Raw genomic sequence first — 19,685 nt, 5'->3', positions numbered from 1 at the left:
GTATTACTTTTATTTTACTTTCTCTGTATTTTCAAACTTTCAGAGATGTGTTCCCCTCATTGTTGATAACTAAAAGGACCAAGAAGACTATAAATAGTTATGGGTAATTTTGACACTTCCTTATAGCTGGTTGGCTGATAAAGAGTAAGAAATGGCATAAGTGTGTGAGGTATCCTAGAGATCCATATAATATGACATTTTTCTTTTTAGAATATAAATGTATTAATTGAATGCACACAAAAAAAGCCTATGAAGTAATGTATCTTAGGCCAGTGTTAATTGTATTTTTTTTCTTATTATGCTAAAGGTATACTGAATAGAATTAAAGGTACCCAATATATTTTGGCCTCCAGGATAAACATAAAAATGAGTGCTGCATGATATCTCTGACATGTTACAGAAATATTATCTAGTACTCTATATTTATTCTAATAGTAAATTAACTCATGTAAACACATAAGCTCTTGAAATGGTTTCTAATACTAAAGCCACATAGGTTGCCCCAGGAAAATTATGTTCCTAGTCCTAGTTACCATGATTTGCCAGAGAAACAATGATCCAAAAAGTATGGGGAATGGAGAGGAAGATGAACGATGTCTGTTATAATTCTTCATTTTAGCTAATAGCCCTGCCTCCAAGCTTCTGATTTACTTACGAAGAACCTATTTTCTTTTCAAAACAAAATAGGATTTTGACTAATGATAACAGAGTGAGATGTGCAGAGATATAAAGATCCAGTCAAATTTTGATATATAACTCTTTTTAACATTACCTGTAAGAAAAAGGGAATCCGAATACTATTATCTTCTTCTTATACCACTTAGGTTTAGCCAGGCACTATGAATTAATGCCAAATAGCATCATTTCTCACCCAATATAGCCAATGTAAAAGCCATTATCTTCATGCACAACTTTCCAATATGTCCCAAGTCCTTCATCCTTCATACTGGGTCTTTCTGATATATATGTATGTTTTGCCTCTGTATTTATGCTTTTGTTCTTGCCTAAATAAGCATGTCCATTTTTCAAGGTCCAACTCATGTTCTACACTCTCTATAAAGCTTTTTTAAGAAAATACCTGTATTAACTGATTTCTTTTTTTCTGCTTAGTTAATAAGCACATTAAGATGTCAATTATTTGTAAGCCACAAGATCTTTTAAAATGTTAAGAGTAAGGCACATTTTTTGAGTACGTACTATGCAACTGGAGGTGCTGTGTCATTTAATCTACCCCACAACCATATAAAGTTGTTACTAATGTTCTAACTTTATAGATAAGGAAATCAAGTGCCAAAGACATTAATTTTCCCAAAGAAACACAGCTAGCAAGTAATAAAAAGCCTACATTAAAATGCAACGCCATTTGGCTCCAAATCCTACAAAAAAAGAGTATATTCAATAAAATACTCTTCTGGTCCAGTGCACCATTTATTACTGACAAGAAAAGTTAAAGCACCACTCAAAATGCCTACATTTTACTTACTATCTCAAAGGAAATTCTCTTTTAGGCTTTTTAATCAACAGTATTATCGATTGACTATATAAAACACTACTCATGAAAATTCACTGTAAGAGCTCTAGAGAATTCTTACCTTCTAAAGAGTGCATAAAAATTACGATGTCTTCACATGCATTCTATTATTGAAAATCTTTTAGAATATTTAGAATATAAAGCATAACACAGAAATTAAGAACCCATTGTTTAATAATTTGATAGACTACCTAACATGGATACTATTGTACTTTTTGATTTTTGATCCCTCATGTTAATAAGTAATGTTTACACAGATAACTTAAATATAATATTAGAAATAGTTTTATAGTCTTATTTAAAAGAAATTGTATTTTAGTTATTTAAAAAAAATGTAAAACGGCTCACAATTAGGGGTAACTATGATTTGATAATCTACAGCACTCTAAAAAAGTGATGAAACCCCAGTAATTATGATTTGGTAATCTACAGCACTCTAAAAAAGCGATGAAGCCCCAGGGGTCAAATTCCTCCAAAACTTCTGAATTACTTGAACATTTTTGTCAAACTAAATGAGTCATAAAGTTATAAACAAGAATAAATATAATGACATAGCATTATGACTATAATAGCTATATACCAAGGATTTAACAGCAAGTCTTTTATCATTAATGCTACGGCCATTTGTCTTAAAATACTGATAAATTATTATGTGTTTGCATGATGGTGACTATTTTTGTTTGTGAATATCATTGTAGAGGTTAATTTTATTCTATTCCTCTCTGCAAGATTTAGACCATATTGTCTTCAGAGAAAATATCAAGTCCATTTCTCATCTAAAGAAAAACTTCACGCAAACTTGAAGGATTTAAAGTCATTTCAGACTTTTTTCTTTCATCATTGCCTTAAGGAACTTTCAAAGAACAAGGAGTTTATGAATCGCTATATAAATAATTTCCAGAGATTATCAAACTTATTAGAATTCTATAATGTAATATAAGTACTCATTCACCCACCCTAATATGACTTCTTCCAACTCCTGATCGTGCCCATACAGTTATTTTTCTTTCACTAGTATCATACTTGATGTGATACAATTTCTTTAGGTACCACACCTATAATTACGACTAAAGACACAGATCACTATGAAAAAGTTAAGCAAATAAAAAAATAAAATACCACATTAACTTTTATTTAACAATTAATAAAGATACTAATTTAAGAACTTCTATTTCTTCTTAGGTCTCAGACACAAAAGCCAATACTTGTTTGACACTATTGAAGATTAGGATAGATGTTCCCTATCTTTTCTTTTGGAAAAGTGTACTTAACACAATGAAATTATAAGCCTGAATTGAGTATAACCTTAGATTTAGATGAAAACAATTAAGTTTATAAATATTGACAATGATGAATATTGGGAACTTCTCAAGTCAGTTGATTTAAGATGTTCTTATTAAAATTGGTTTAGGTCTCATACAAAGAGACTTCTGCATTCCCTTGTTATTTTATTGAAATATTCTCCGAAGAGTAAATTAAGCTTTCTTTGCTAATCCTTATCTCAAACCTATTTGACAGTGTGGGGGAAATACCATAGCATTTTTCATTTTATAGAGAACTAAACCATGAATTCAAGGGTTAATTAATTTGTTTAACTTAAAACAAATTAGTAGTAATTAGTGTGATTAATGCATTGAAACATATGTTATTTCCAAGTATGTCACATTTAATGGAGCAAACTTGGAGAATTCCTCTAAATACAGCAATCAATAAGTGTAATTCTTTAAGATGCTTAAAAGGTTTACTGAAAGCCATGAGGAAAAACCCTCTTCATGAATCAGTTTTTGTGTCTGTTTCCTAAACAAACCAGACTTGTGTCAATACTTTTATATATAAAGTCACACTGGTTCCCTGATGAATGTAAAAGACTTTAAATCTATTGTCTCATGAAGTATATTTATATGTAATGATTGGTTATAATAAATGAAAATAATAAAATGTCTATTTTCGTTATAATTATCCTTATAACCTCATGTGCAAACTCACTAGCTTAACTGGTTTGATTTAACAAAGGACCAAAACTGCAAAAGCAAGATGATTTTTTTTAAACCAAAGAAAAGGTTGTTCTTGTTTGTTTTATTTTTTTACATGGTGGTCATAAGAACGAATGTAGGCATTGTAAAGGAAATGGTGTTAGAAGCTAAGATTAATAAATATCCAAGTTCTGGATGAAAGTATTTTATGGTAATACCTTCGTCCTGAAGGCAGCAATTATAATAAGGTCTCATAGTATTTAATCCTATTTACCTGTCTCTATCTGGAGAATAACGGTCATCCATGACACGATGTCTATCCATTCGGCTAATTGTATTATAATGTCCAGCAGTAGAGCGTGTCCCTCGAAGCCCCTGTTCCACATTCCGACTGAAAGAGCAAAATCCATTAAATATTTTAATAAACCATAATCATGCACTACACCAAAAAGGACGTTTATTAATAAAGAATGTAGAAAAAGACAAAAATCAGTGTAATGTCAAGTCCCAAGTTTTTTAACTAACTGCATCTCGGGCTAATGGGATACATTTCAACTGGAGGCTGATGGTGAAGTTGGGAGATCCCTGCTATAACAGAAATAAACATAAACATGGCATCAATGGGGATAGAGATAAGGATTATCAAAATTATTAATGGATGACACCCAGGCTTCCAAAAGTGATTTTTATATGCAATACAGGAGGAGGAATAAATTTGTGTGGAGAAAATGAGTTCAGCATGTTGCTTATAGATAATATTGGTGTATCTTGTTTTAGGAAAATGATTGTGATCTGTTTTTTAAAATCTAAATTGAAGTCTTTATAATTGATCAATGATGATTTATTTTAAGCTACCATTCTTGGCCTGGACTGTCAACTTACACAATTCTTTTTCATGATAGAATAAGCCTCTCACATAGCTTTTGCTATTGCTTTCTGTTAGGTACAGCTGAATCTATTCCAAAACTTTGCCTATTTTTTTTAGGTGTGTTCAAATATTCTTTCCCTGGTAAAAGTCGAGCATCCTTTTTTTTAAAATTTTTTTATTTAAATTCAATTAGCCAAGCTATAGTACATCATTGGTTTTTGATATAATGTTCAATGTCCTTTTTTTAAAAATAAGAAATGGCTTAATTTATTAAAGTTAAAATCCAAAATCTAGTTCTTTCTTAAACTTTAAATTTCAGATTAAAAATATTATTCTATTGATAGGTCTACCATATTTGAACAATTACTTTTCAGAAGACTTTTAATAATTTTAGTCCCATTTACAAACTTAGTCAATCATTTTTAAATTTTTATAAACTTAACATATTTTTTAATTACTTCAATTGTCTAAATTAAGTAAACACTTTCTAGTACTTACATCCTTATACACTAAATAAATTAAATTCATAAATATAACAAATCTTAAGTTCCCTTAGAAAGCCCAATACCATGGATAAAATTAAAATAATAAGGAAAAAGTCTAAATCTAAAAATAAATCAATTATTCATTCAAAATAGGCATTATAAAACTATCATTCTAAGAGTTCAAATTTTCTTAAACTTTGCAAGTATATAAAATGTGAATTCTATAAATATTTCTTGTTAGTAAATATATTATTTCCATGGCTTTTACTCCTCTAAGCTTTCTGTACTTAACTGGATTGATTAGAGTTTTCTACGAGGCATAAGACTTAGAGCTGTAGATTTTCTGAGTCACTCTTCCCTCTGCCTGTGCTTTTTTTTTTATTCTTTGCATGATTGCTCCTAACTTTAAAACCCCATCAGATGTTTATTTCCTCCTATTTCTTAAATTATCAATACCTATATCATTCAAGAGTGTAGTTAGTTGGCTCTAACTAGATATGCTCAGTAGTGATAAGCAACTGAAAGCTGGGTCTTCTTTATGATTTTGAACTCTCACATAAAAGAATACACACATCAACCAAAGTTACAAAGTAGCCCATGTTTCATATTACTCTCAATATTTAGGCTGTCAAAGAACATATTTGTTTTTTCTTAAGTAACTTTCTCCCACAAGAATTTATTACCTTTAGAAATTATTGACGATTCTTTGTGATAAATAGGCTTTTAACAGCATCCTACAAATAAAATGTGTATGGTATCCTACCTTTGTGGAGGAGGGACACTGGGTGACCATGATCTAGTCCTTCCTATAACATCTACTCGGTGAGGAGATCCTGACGGTGAACAATGGTTTGATGACATTACTTGTTCTGGCACCGATAATGTTGAGCTTTGAAGATCTCGACCATTGTGTCGATAATCTAAAGAGGAAAGATTGAGAGTACAGTTATCTACCCGCTAGGTCCTTTGCCATTTTGCACTTCAGTGAAAAAACTAATGTTATGAAACTGAAGGCCTTTGAATATATTAAATGTAAAGCATGAGTAAAACACAATACCATCATAAAATAATATTTTGTGAACACTTAAATTAAAAATGAATGACAAATATTTAGATAGCTACTATGTCCAAGGTGCTGTGCTAGTTAGGCTAAAACTTTTATAGACAGTTAGTTATCTTTACTAAAAGAGGCAAGTTTATTCTAAAAACATTTTCATCTCTTCAATAAACTAGAAGAGCTTTAATTACTTCACAACAATTATAAATATTCAAAATTATGAACTTCACAAAAATTCCTAAAAGTCTACGGTTATTTCTTTTTTTTTTTAAAGATTTTATTTATTTATTTGACAGAGAGAGAGAGAGCACAAGCAGGGGGAGCAGCAAGAAGAGGGAGAAGCAGACTCCCCACTGAGCAGGGAGCTCCATGTGGGACTCGATCCCAGGACCCTGAGATCATGACCTGAGCCGAAGGCAGAAGCTTAACCAACTGAGCCACCCAGGCACCCCTATGGTTATTTCTTTAAGAGATAAACAATATTAGAAAGTATTTGGAATACCGTCTGAAGTACCTATGTAAACTGTTTTTCTTACAGTGATTGACAGGGCTGAGATACAATAGATGGCTGAGAATAAAAACCCGACAGTTTGCAGGAAGGAAACAGCTCAATGATTTGACATACTTAGAAAAAGTGTATTAGAAATGATAGAACTCAAATGAATCTTAGAAAGCAATAGATATTTGACCAATGGAGAGAAAAGTAGAAGGAATTCAAAGTTGCTAGAAAAACAGCAGTTCAATGTGGGGCAGCAGTAGGGAAATAAACAGTAAGTTTGACGCAAGTTGTGTATATCTAAAACATCATGAGGCTTGTAATGGAAAAAACCTTAACATTTCTGGGCAGGAATTGATATTTGCCCCACCACCATTATCTTCATCACATTCATCACGGCTGCTATTGACTTTTACTATGTGCCAGGAACTCTGCTAGGTACTGTACAAAGTGTTCTGCTACATTTGTCTCAGAAATAACTCAGGAGAAGTATTGGTTCATATGTGATTTTTCCCAACATGTTCACATTTTGCAGTATTATCTGAAGTTAGTTCCCAAGGAATGCAGCAGGAGAAAGACTTGAGTGCACACAAACGATTGAAGGAGTGGTCTCAAGAGAAAGGAATTAGAACAGGGCACGAGAAGAAACTAAGTAAGAATGTGATGTCAGCTTGATTCCACTGGACTGTGAATTGTACCAGAGCTGCTCTGACTTTGAAGCAAGGGTCCAATGTTAGCCAGTCATGACTGAAGACTGCCAGTGGGAAGGGGGTGAGATTGTTTTCTGTTTGTCTAAGAACAGTTCTCTGGAACATGGGGCAGCTTGAGTTGTTAGCAGCCAACATTCACTGGGATGGGTAAACTAGCTGAACCAAAGAGGCTACGGGAGCACCAGTGTCCACTATATCTACTAATAACAGCAGCTGAAAGCAAAGAACATTAGCACAGCTGGATGCAGAAAGCTAGCAAAATACAGAACTAAATATGATGCTCATTCATCCCATGTTCTTCCTTTTGGCTCACTTTGGCCAAAACAAAACTCCACCTTAGAAGTATTTCTTGCATGGGTTCTTCCTGGTTTTGTGAATATTTCCCTTGACACCATAACTGTGCAGACTTATCCTCCTTTCCATCTAGACATACTCCTTCCATCTGGATACCTTCATTTTATTTTTAAATCCCACATTTAATATTTTTTATTGCTTAAAAGTTAACATGACTTTTAAAAACTGTGCTTATACTTTTATTTTTAGTGTTTTGATTACAAAGCTACATGAGTTTTGAATGGTCTGATCCAACTGGTTTTCCCAGATGCCCTGTTGTTTTTAGTCCATGATTTTGCAGAGCACAAGGTTTTTTCAGGAACCTATAAATGATGTGAAAGAACCAACTCTGCAAAGAAGATAATATTATCCCCATTTTGGAGCACCTGGGTAGCTCAGTCAGTTAAGCATCTGCCTTCAGCTCAGATCATGATCCCAGGGTCCTGGGATATTGTCCTGCATCAGACTCCCTGCTCAGCGGGGAGGCTGCTTCTCCCTCTGCCTGCTGTTCCCCCAGCTTGTGCCCTCTCTCTCTTTCTGACAAATAAATAACTAAAATCTTTAAAAAATATATTATCCCTATTTTATATTTAAAGAAACTGAAATTTCCATTAAGAAATTTACTAAGAAATTTAAATTAAGTGTCAAATACAAGATCCGGGATTTAAAGCAAATTCTATCTCATTCCCAATGCTCTCACTGTGCTCTAAGACTACATTCATCTTTCATGATCACAGTAATAATTTAGGAAGATGAAGCTGACAGCAGTATACAATTCAACCTAAAGGTTAGAGAGATTGCAGCAAGATTAATTGCTCTTATAAAATAGAACAGACTGTCCAACAGAACTCTCTAAAATGATAAAAATGTTCTCTATCATCACTGTCCAATATGGTCGCCACCAGACACACATGACTACTGAGCACTTGAAATCTTGCTAGTGTTAATGAGAAACTGAATTTTTAATGTATTTATTTTAAATCAATTTAAATAGAAATAGCCATATATACCTAGTGGTACAACTTTGGAGTATGACAACTGGTAGTAGCAACAGACTACACAGAAAAAAATCAATACAATCTTTCATTCAACAAGTATCTCTCTGCGCGCGCGCGCGTGTGTGTGTGTGTGTGTGTGTGTGTATGTCAAGTGTCAAATGTCAAATCTTTGGGAAAAAAAAAGTATACTACAAAGAGAGAAGTTTAGAAGGTTTACCAGTTTGGAGAGGAGGAGGTAACAGTATTTTCAGTCTCAGAGGAAAATAGTTATACATGTGGAAAAGAATCTTGGGAAAGGCATTAGGACTGTCAATAAAGTTTTGAGAGGCATTTATAAAAGGAGCATCATTGAAATCCAAGGTAAGGGAATATATAGAGAGAAAAGAGATATGACTGGAGTTCAAAGGAGACTATTGAGAAAAAGAGAAAGAGTTACTACAAGAAGAAAATTCAAGTAATGCAGTCTCATGAAAACTAAGAAGAAAGAGTTTTAAGAAAATATTCATTATTAATAATATGAAGAGCTACTCTGAAGTGATAAAAAATGAGTATTGAGGTTAGGTAATTAACTTAGGAAATTAGAATATTATATGTGACATTTAAGAGCTAATTATTAAAATGTCACTCTACCTTCCCAATGGAAAATAAATTATTTACATGTATTTGTATATTGTTTCGGGTCAGAGTAGAAAATAACACTAACATTTTCTAAGTGGCTATAATCTCATATTTTATATATACCATTTATTAGCATTGTGGGGTGAGTCAACTAGTTCAAAGAATAGTTGGTCTAGAGGGGAGGAGGGGGGATGGGTTAGCCAGGTGTGGGTATTAAAGAGGGCACGTACTGAATGGAGCACTGGGTGTTATACGCAAACAATGAATCATGGAACACTACATCAAAAACTAATGATGCAATGTATGGTGATTAATATAATAAAAAAAATTTTTAAAAAAAGAATAGTTGGTGTACAACCATTCTTTCCCTACTCAGTATACCCCTGGGGCACAAAATCCATGCCAGCAGTAGCTTCCCTGAGAACCCTAAATTTCAATATCAATCAAAGTTTCTATTTCCTTTGAAGAATAACATTAGCAATGCAAATATAAAAAATTACCTCTGACTTGAATTAGTCAGAATAAATGAAGTAAGTAATCACATGGGAAATACTCCCTCTGGCATAGTTAATTTTCAAGACATCTGCCTTGTAAACTTGGAAAAATTAAATAAAGCAGCTGAAACTGCTCATTATTGAGAAAAGGCTGATAGTTCAGGTTAAAAGGGTTTTGAACGGTTGTAACAGATACTTTGAATTTGACAGATATGTAATGTGCAGTTGGAAATGAATCTCGGCATATGGGGAAGAAAGTACTAACAGATTTGCTGGTGTCTAGACTTAGGTTAGTTGTTTAAAATGCTAGTTAACAAAAATAAATAAAAAATAAAAAAATAAAAATAAAATGCTAGTTAACATGGTAAGAAGGTACTGTGTATATGAATACATGCAATTCACATTCAAAATGCCTTAGGAACAATTTCACAGAGAATATAGGATTATTTGGTTCAGCTGACAGTCAAATTCTTGATAAACTATTGACTGAAGCATTTAGTCTCTATTGAAACTACTGTTAATGATGCAGCTTAAAACAAAAAGGACATTAAAAAAAAAGAAAACATAGAAAAGTATTTTTTAACAGTATTAACGTTTAAGTCTTAGTTATCATGATACTTATGTAAATGTAATTTATTAAAGATATGAGCCTATGAAAAGATAACATTTCAAAAACCACAATACCATAATCCTGATTTTCAGGTTGATAAAAAGAATACGAAAAAGAATATGGTGATACTTTAGCTTTCTAATAGCAACAGATTTCGAGGATTTGAAATCATCGTATTTTTTAAAACATCAATTTCCAATCATAAATCAGGCAAAATTTAAACTACAATACCATAATTTGAAAATAAAGCTGTGCCTGATATATAATCAAGATGACAACAATGGAAAAAATTTAAAAAAGTGCAAATATTTGACATACTTGGGTATGTTGGTGACGTCAAAAAGATTTTATTTTTTTCACACTTATGCAGTATAAAGAAGTTTCAATTATACAATAACTTCAAATTTATGGTGAAATCCTTATTATTTAGTAGTTTAAAAATAGAAAACTTAGAAGTATTCACTTATCTGACATATTTCAGTAAGAATATTCAGTTTAATAAATGATACAAGAGTTCCAGCAACTGGAATTATTCAAGAGGTTAAACTGCCATAAGGTTGTTTTCTTTTTAGGGGGGGTGGATAAAGGGGCAAGTTATTTCTTTCTCATTTTATTTATAATTTAATCTGTTTGTTGGTAGATAATGATGAATAAAAATAATTCTGAAATTCTTACCTGATACTATACCAATACCATCATCACAGTCATAGTCAGAGACTTCACTATCACTTATTCTTTTTGATCCTATGAAGCAAACAATAGCAATAATTAAAATTGCTGATTATTAAGGAAAAAGAAAACTCTTCACCAACCTGAAAAACAAATGAAAGAAATTTGAATGAAATACTTGAGAATAAAAAATATAGAGAGAAGGAAAGTCATTATAAGCTCATGGTTATTTTTACACATATTTCATAATGTGAAGATACTATTCTTAAAATAAATTATTCTTAAAATGTATAAAATAAATTTCCTAAATGCCTTAAAGCTTGAAATAATATTAAATAATATATGTATGTGATTTGATGCTGATTGATAAAATCTATTGAACAAAAAGCTAAGTTAAATATAGCTATGTTAAGTCAGTTTCAGATGCTTTTAGACAAAGGTACTTAAGTCTATATAAATTTCAAAGCGAGACAATATGTTATTTCAAGAGCATTCATGTGCCTTTTTCTAATATGCATGACTAATAAATTAAATGTACCCAATTCTTCATTTTTCACACTCATGGAGAAGTATAATTTAAGACATCTTAAACCATCTTCTTTTAGTATTAGTTTAGCTGTTCTTCCATTGCTTTAGAAAAGAAAATGAGAAATCATCCACAAACTTATTAATACATCTAAATTGTGTATTGATTACACACAATTGTTACATTTTCTAAGAGATAGCCTAAAACAGAGCAGTAATAATTAACATAATTAAAGACCTCTATAACAAAATTTTAAAATGTTAATCATGCTATGGCAAAAATAGCACTGAATTGATTGTTACAGCAGACTTTAATGATGAAATACATCACGTATATAAATAAACATGTTATAATTTGTTTTTTAATATATTTTTTCTCCTACATGTGTCTCAAAAATAGGCACATCTTGTACAATAGAATCCCTTATTATAGTATTTTTTCCTTCCTTACAATCAGAAAACGCTTAATGATAAATGAAAACAGTGTTGCTATTTCAAGAAATGACTTCTTTTGTCTGTCTACTTACACCATACATTATTCATTAAATAGACCAAATTCAGTTATCAGAAAATAAATGCTTTCCTGTAACGTATATAAAACACTGAGAGTTCACATTTTATAAGGTGTCTAAAGTAGCAATAATTAAATGTTCTAGAAATGCCCTCCAATATTTCCAACTTCCTCTTAGAAATACTCTATACATTTTTTTTCTTTTTTTGTTTGTTTTTACCCCTGCCCTCTTGGGAAGGGGAAGAGTCTGTTGCCAGGAACTCTTGTTTTCCTCTTTTTAATGGTTACATAAAAGACATTGATCTGTTTTGATCATGTGGTCCCACTGGAAGGGTTCACTGCTATTTTCCTTCCAAAGCCTTTAAAAAATTTAGACTCAATCAAATCATAGACTCTTACAGCCCCAACTGATATGGAAACTACAATTACCACACAACATCCCAAAAGACTGAGCACAAAATGATTTACAGAATTAGTGTATACATTCTAAATGGATTTGGGGGGGAAAAAGGATACCACAGTTGAAGCTATTGAAGAGAGGCATAATAAGAATTGCTACTCATCTTGTAACATGATTTCACTTTGTAAATGTAAATGCTCAAGGACAGGGTAATGATAGTTTAATGTGCCAGATATACTAGGGCCTAAATATTACATGCTTTTGGTATTGGTCAAGAATCAGATCTGCCTCTGGTGTAAAATAAGAATGACACCAGCAAAAAATGAAGTTCATTTTATCGGCCTTTGTGAGTGGTCTTGTGTGGGTTTGTGCATAGAGTTGGGGGTGGATGGGTATATGTGATTTGTAAATGTTGCTTCCTTCCAAAGCTTATTATCTTCCTGATGGAAGTCAATCTATTTTGCTAGTAATTCTACAGAGATTTAATATATTGCAATTATGTTATCTCTACTTGGATCTTGTCATTTAACATTCTGATGAATTCAAGTACTTAATTTAATGTCATTGAATGCATCAATCTTCTCTTTTAAAAGTAGTGTTTTCAGTGTCTTGTTTAAGAAATTGTTCCTAAGCCTATGAAGGGACAGATATTCTCATATTTTTTTCTGAAATTTAAAAAAATTTTGTTTTTAGCATTTACATCCTTGTCTATCTTGAAGTGAGTTTATGTATGGTTTGAGATATGGATGCAACTTGGCTTTTTCCATATGTATAACACATATTTTGGCATTATTTAATATTTCCACTTCCCCCAATGATCTGTGATGTCACCTCGGTCATAAATAAATGTATCCTATTTGCTAGGATCTATTTCTTTTTCCTTGTACTGGCCATTTATCCATAAACCAATAACTCACTATCTTTGTTATTACGTTGCTATATATGAAAAAGCAAATTCCCTCATATCTCAAATCTTTCCTCTTTGCTCTTCCTCTAGGTTCAGGTTATTAAATTGCACAAAACATCCTACTGGAATTTTGATATGAACTGTAATGAATCAATACATCAATTTAGGGAGCCTTGGCATGTAGTACAGCATTGTTTTATCAGCCAAGAGCTAGGCATTCTCCATTTAAATTTCTGTGAAATTTTTAACTTCGCTCATTAAAATTTCCCACGTTTGTTGGATTTATCCTTTGCATTTTATCATTTCCACTGCTATAAGAAATACTGTTAAAATTCTGATTAGTAATCTAATTGCTCATATATGGAAATACTTTATTGTAAAATAATGGTAACCAACCACCTTGTTAAAGTCTCTATCTTTTTACTTCTAATAAATTTTATATGGTTCAATTTGGATTTTTCTCCATAGACAATGTTTCTAATCCTAAGGTCTTTCTTCTTTCTTTATCTTGTCTTTCTATGCTGATAATCACAATGCTGGAAAGAAGCAGTTAAATTTTATACTCCTTTTTAAATTCTGATTTTAAATAGAAATTTTCTAGTATTTTACCATTAAAAATGATATCTGCTGATGTTACATTTTATCAGATTGAGGAAGGTCTCTTAAATTCAGTGGTATTTCATTAAGGATTTTTACATTTTTATTTACAAGTGATTCTGATGTGTTAAAAATTTCCTTTCTTTCACTAAACTTTTGATTTAGGAAAAAGGCTATAGTGGCACAATAAAAACTTGCGAATTAGTCCATTTTTATTCTCTGGTTAAATCTGTGCAGGATTGTAAAAAAAAATCTGTTGTTTGAAATTTTGATGGAACTCATCTATAAAACTATCACGATCTGGTGTTTCCTTCATGGAAATATTTTAAATTACTAATTTCTATTTTCAGTAGACATTGAATGACCTATTGACTCAAGGTTTAGTAAGTTATATTTTTCACAGGAATTTGTTCACTTTGTTCAAGTTTTCAGTGTTTGCTACAATGTTCATAATTTTATATTATGTATTTATTTTCTGATGTGTCTTTTATGTGTCCATTTGAATCCTGTACTTTCTTTTTATCCTGTCAATAAATTTCACCACAGGTTTATTTTGCCATTCATTTCAAATGATTAACTTTGAGGCTCCATAATCTTATCAACTAGAAATTTATTTCTTACTTTATTAATTTCTACTCTTATAGTTATAATTTCTTTCTACTTTAAATTTATTTATTTTTCCTAAACTCTTAAATTAGATGAATATGTCAAAATTTTCAGCCTTCTAATCTTTACTAACATAAGCATTCCCCCTCTGAGTACTTCCCTGCATTACTCAAATATTTATAGGCAGTGTATTATTTAAAGTTCAGGTCTAGGTATCTTCTCCTTGGGTCTATAAGATATTTACTATACATCATTAAATCTAAAACACCATTGTCTGAATAATGCATTATAATTGCAGAGAGAATAAATATTGGAAAGAAATGTTCATTAGACTAAAAATGTCTATTTTTTAAAATTTTGAAATATATGGGTATGATTTATTAATTTTTATAAAAAATTGACATAGTAACACTGGTGTTGAAGAAAACAGCCTATATTTGTCAAGTCTTCAAGTCTTTGAACTTTGTCAAAAAATGAATTATTAAATAATATATTAATAATACTTACAAATGTTTCATGGATGTAACAGGAATATAAATTCATTAACTATTAGATGCAGAGTTCTTTTTTGACCATGAGATTAAACTTGTTAATTGTATGGTTTGATTCTTTTGTATCTTTCCTAAATTTTTGTTTGCTTGATCTATCAATGACTGAGAGAAAATTATAACGGAATTTTCAACAGTGGTTAATTTGTTAATTTTTCTTTCTAGCTTACTTTATGTATATTGGAGTTATTTCATTTGTACAAGCAATTTTAAAATTATTTCAATAGATGTAGAAGAATCATTTGAAAATCCTTACCCCATTTATGACAAAATATCTCAGTTAACTAGACTGAAGAAAATTTCCTCAAATCAATAAAGGGCATCTACAAAAAACCTATAGCTCACATCAGACATACTTATGAAATATAGAATGTAGTCCCCCTAAAACAAAGAATAAGCTAAGGATGCCCACTCCAACCCTTTCTGTTAAACACTGCACTTGCATTACAGTAAAATACAGCAAGGAAAATAAATGAATGGCATACAGATTGGAAAGCAAGTAGTAACATGATCATGTAAATTAAAACTCCTAAGGAAGCTATAAAAAACTTATTAAGACTAATAATTTAGCAAGATTGCAGAATACATACATAGTCAACATACAAAAATGAACTATATTTTTTAAAGAATAGCAATGAACAACTAGAAATAAATTGCAAAGCCTCTATCACTTATAAGAACACATGAAAAATCTACGAAAACATTGTAACAAAAAATGTGCAAAACATGTACACCTCCAAACCACAAAACACTGCTGTATTAGTTTCCTAGGGCTGCTGTAACAAAGGACCAACCACGGGCTGACTTAAAACAACATAAACTTATTGTCTCACAGTTCTGGAGAGTAGAAGTCCAAAATCAGGATGTCAGCAGGACCAGGCTCTCTCTGATGGCTCCAGGAAAGAATCCTTCCTTGTCTCTTCTAGCTTCTGGTGTTTGCTAGCAATCCTTAGTGTTCTTTTCACTTGTAGATACAGCCCTCCAGTCACACGGCTATCTTCTCCCTGAATGTCTTCATATTGTTTTCCCTCTGTTCATGTCTTTCTGTATCCAAATTTCCACTTTATGTAAGGACATCAGTCATATTGGGTTAAGTCTATCTTAGTGACCTCAAAAATGAAAACTTGATTACTTCTGTATTAACTCTATTTACAAATAAGGTCACATCCTTAGGTACTGGGGGTTAGGTCATACACTTTTGGTGGGACACAAACTCATAACAACTGCTAACAATTTAAAGAAAATTTAAATAAATGGAGAGACTTTTCTACAAGGATGGAAGCCAGAAGTTATTAAAATAACATTGTCAGGATGCTGACAGAAAATAAAAGTAATTCTAGAATTTTATATATAGCTAAACTTTTCATCAGGAATAAAGAAATAAAGACATATTCAGAAAAACAGAGTCTGTTTCTAGATCTTCATTGAAAGCACTCCTAAAATATGTGTACTTAAAAAATAGAGAAATTCATCCCAGAAAAAAAAAGGATAAAATGAAAAGAAAAAGGTTGGAAGCAAAGAAAGTGGTAAAAATTCAGGTAAATCTAAAACTCTGAATGAACAAAATGACATTATAATAAACTACTAATTAGGAGGCAGAGTAAAATTCTGGCAATAATATGTTAAATAGTAGGGGTGATGGTACAAATCAGATTTTACAATATTTATGTACATTGGAAAAAAACGTAGAGATGTTAATTAATGTTACTTTGTTAAGCGTGCAAGGTTGTGATTCCAATAGTAATCACTAAAAGAATAGAGATAAAAATTTAAAAATCAGAAGGTACACAATGATACTGTTACTATTTATATTAGAAAAAAAAGAGGAAAAATCCATACTTTTTTTTTTTTACATAAACATAGACTATCTGTGCAAACACACAGAAACTGGTAACAGCAGTACATTCAAGTAAGGAGAACTAGATGTTTGAGAAACAGTGGGGGGAGGTTTTTTTCACTTTTAAATTTATACCGTATGAAGGGATTACTTAAAAATTTATAGCAACATTTTACATATGTTTCATTTGTAGATGAAGAGAATGTATATTCTCTATTTGTTAGGAGAATGTTCTATTTATTCAAATTCATCAGTTCTGTAGTTCACATTCATGAGAGACTGTTATGATAATTGTGGTTTTTCAATTTCTCTTTCTAATTCTTTGGGGTTTTTAAAATAGGTATGATAAAACCAAGTCTGGGATTTTAGATGCTCCCCTGGCTTCTGCTAGATCTCTTTCTTCAGATTTCCCTAGTCCTGTGCCAAACACATCCGCAGATCCATGACAAAGGATCTACATACCTTCTTCTGCCCACCACCCACAAAATTACAGTATGAGGGGATGTTTTGCATGCATCTTTCCTTCCCAACCCGTCCTTATGACCTATAGTGACTTCAAGACCCCTAGTGAATGAAGGGGCAAAAGCCCTTCAAATTTTTTAACTAGGTCCTCTCTGTTGCCTCTGGCACATGACTCTTTTCAGATTCTTTGACCATTCTCTTTCTTACAGACCTTCTTACAAAGAACTCCCAGCTTCTCCTGCAATTTTGTAGTTTAAACTTTATAATAAATATTTTATTTCATATCTCTAATGGTTCTTCAGCTTCCTGACTGACACTTAACTTTATCTGTTCTTAATCCATCTAAAGTTTATGTACATGTTGCTGGATAAGGATCTAATTTCATCTATGTTCTTTTTTTATGGATAGTATTTTTCCAGCTCAATCTATTAAATCACTTACTTTTCCTCTCTGGATCTGACATGTTACCTCAGATCCTTATAAAAGACTGTCTCATTTTAAGAGAGTCTGCTTCTGGGCTCTCAATCTTATTCCACCGATTGATTTATTCTCATGCCAGTTGTACACTGTGTCAACTACAGTAAATGTTGATATCTGAGAAAGTTTCTCCTCCCTGCTCTCATAAGACTCCTTCTAGCTATTTCTGGCCCTTTAGTCCTCTATATATTAGAATCTATTCATCAGTTTCCATGAAGACATCTGGATTAGAACTGAATTAAATATATATGTCAAAGAGGGGAAATTAACAATAATGTCTTCCTATCAATGGTTATGGGAATATATCCATTTACTTAGCTATTCTTTAATGTTTCTTTTTTTTTTCTATATGCTCAATTTCACTGTCATGATTACAAAATGAGATACACTTCTCACGCAGCAGGTGGTCAAAATGCCCAAAGGGTTAGACCCCGTTCCTGTGGTTGGCTGTGTGGAAGTGGGTGCTCGCAGCCCCCGGGGGGAGGGCACCTGAGTGCAGGCGCTCTGGAGGGGCATTTGGCTCCAGAGGATACTTTACGAATGTGCACACTTTTGAGGATCCCCCCCCAGCTAGGAATTTACCATCTTTAATGTTTCTTAATAAACGTTTAAAATTTTTTCCTGTAGTTCTTTTATATAACTTTTGTTACGTTTATTCCTAAGTATCTGATATTCTGTTACTATTGTAAAGTATGTCTGTTTGCACTGGTGTATAGAAATACAAATGACCTTTGTATATTATTCTTATATCCAGACATCTTGGTAAACCATAATTTGTCCGTATATTCTTTTCAGAGTTTGAGGAAAACAATTACATCATCTATAAATAATGATAGTTTTATTTCTTCCTTTGAATCCTTTTTATTTCTAAATTCTTCCTTTCTTATTGCATTAGAATCTCCATTACAATCACATTCTTGTTCATATTTTTTATGAATAATTCTATCATTGGCCATTTGAGATTATATTTCCTGTAAGTTTTTAGTAGACATTCTATCAGATTGAAGAAGTTTCTTTCTAATTCATGATTTGAATTTCTTTTGAATTCTATAAAGTTTTTAATTCATTATGAAGAAATGAACATATTTTTTTCTCCTTTTATCTGTAAATGTCTAAGATGACATTTATAGAAAAGATGACATTTATAGAATTTTATAAAACTATTGGATTTGATTTGCTGTTTTATGTAGCTTTTTCTGTCATTTATATTTAAGAGTGAAATCGGACTATAAATTTCCTTTTTTAGAATGGATTTGTAGATTTTTGGTATAAAAGTTATGTTTTCCTCATAAATGAGCTTGGAAATATTCTTACTTTATGTATATTATGCAAGAGTTTTATTAAGTTGAAATAATATGTTAAGATTAAATATGAACTACTTGAAAAGAATGTCTGAATCTAGTGTTTTCTCTGTAAATCAAAGATCTATTTCAACTTCAACATATTAATATTTGTAGTTATAGGAATTCAGTTATTTTTTATTTTTCCATTTAATTCATTAGTTTGAATTTCTTAAAATTGTTCTTTTTTTTAAAGATTTTATTTATTTTTTGACAGAGAGAGACAGCGAGAGAGGGAACACAAGCAGGAGGAGTGGGAGAGGGAGAAGCAGGCTTCCCAGGACCCTGGGATCATGACCTGAGCCAAAGGCAGATGCTTAACAACTGAGCCACCCAGGCGCCCCTTAAAATTGTTTATGATTGGAATCAGACTGGCATTCTTTTGTCTCCTTCCACTCAGGATAATTATTCTGAGATTTATCCATGTTGTCAATGTATATCAATAGTTCATTCTTTTTTTGTTAAATAATACTCTCTATCATGGCTATACCACAGTTTATCTATTACCCAGTTGAAGGGCATTTGGGTTATCTGATTATTTCAAATCAAGTTACAATGAACATTCATATGTAAGTTGTTGTATGGCATATATTTACACTCTTCTTTGGTAAAGACTTAGTAGTGAGATGACTG

At 31.7% G+C, this 19,685-nt stretch overlaps 1 protein-coding gene across 33 annotated transcripts in view; it reads right to left on the bottom strand.

Moving 5' to 3' along the window:
- The window catches only part of RIMS2 (regulating synaptic membrane exocytosis 2), a 583,419-nt gene that overhangs the window by 217,804 nt on the left and 345,930 nt on the right, over positions 1-19,685 (bottom strand). For all 33 annotated transcript variants that reach the window (XM_027597538.2, XM_027597289.2, XM_027597533.2 and 30 more), the window contains 3 exons: positions 10,849-10,917; positions 5,621-5,777; positions 3,779-3,895 (listed from right to left, as the gene is read on the bottom strand). In XM_027597538.2, coding sequence (XP_027453339.1) covers positions 3,779-3,895; positions 5,621-5,777; positions 10,849-10,917 — 343 coding nt within the window. The remainder of the gene's footprint in view (positions 1-3,778; positions 3,896-5,620; positions 5,778-10,848; positions 10,918-19,685) is intronic.

The sequence above is a fragment of the Zalophus californianus genome, chromosome 4 (assembly GCF_009762305.2).
Source record: "Zalophus californianus isolate mZalCal1 chromosome 4, mZalCal1.pri.v2, whole genome shotgun sequence".
Classification (NCBI taxonomy): domain Eukaryota; kingdom Metazoa; phylum Chordata; class Mammalia; order Carnivora; family Otariidae; genus Zalophus; species Zalophus californianus.
Note: the sequence above shows the minus strand (reverse complement) of the source record. Positions and strands in the feature narration are given on the sequence as shown.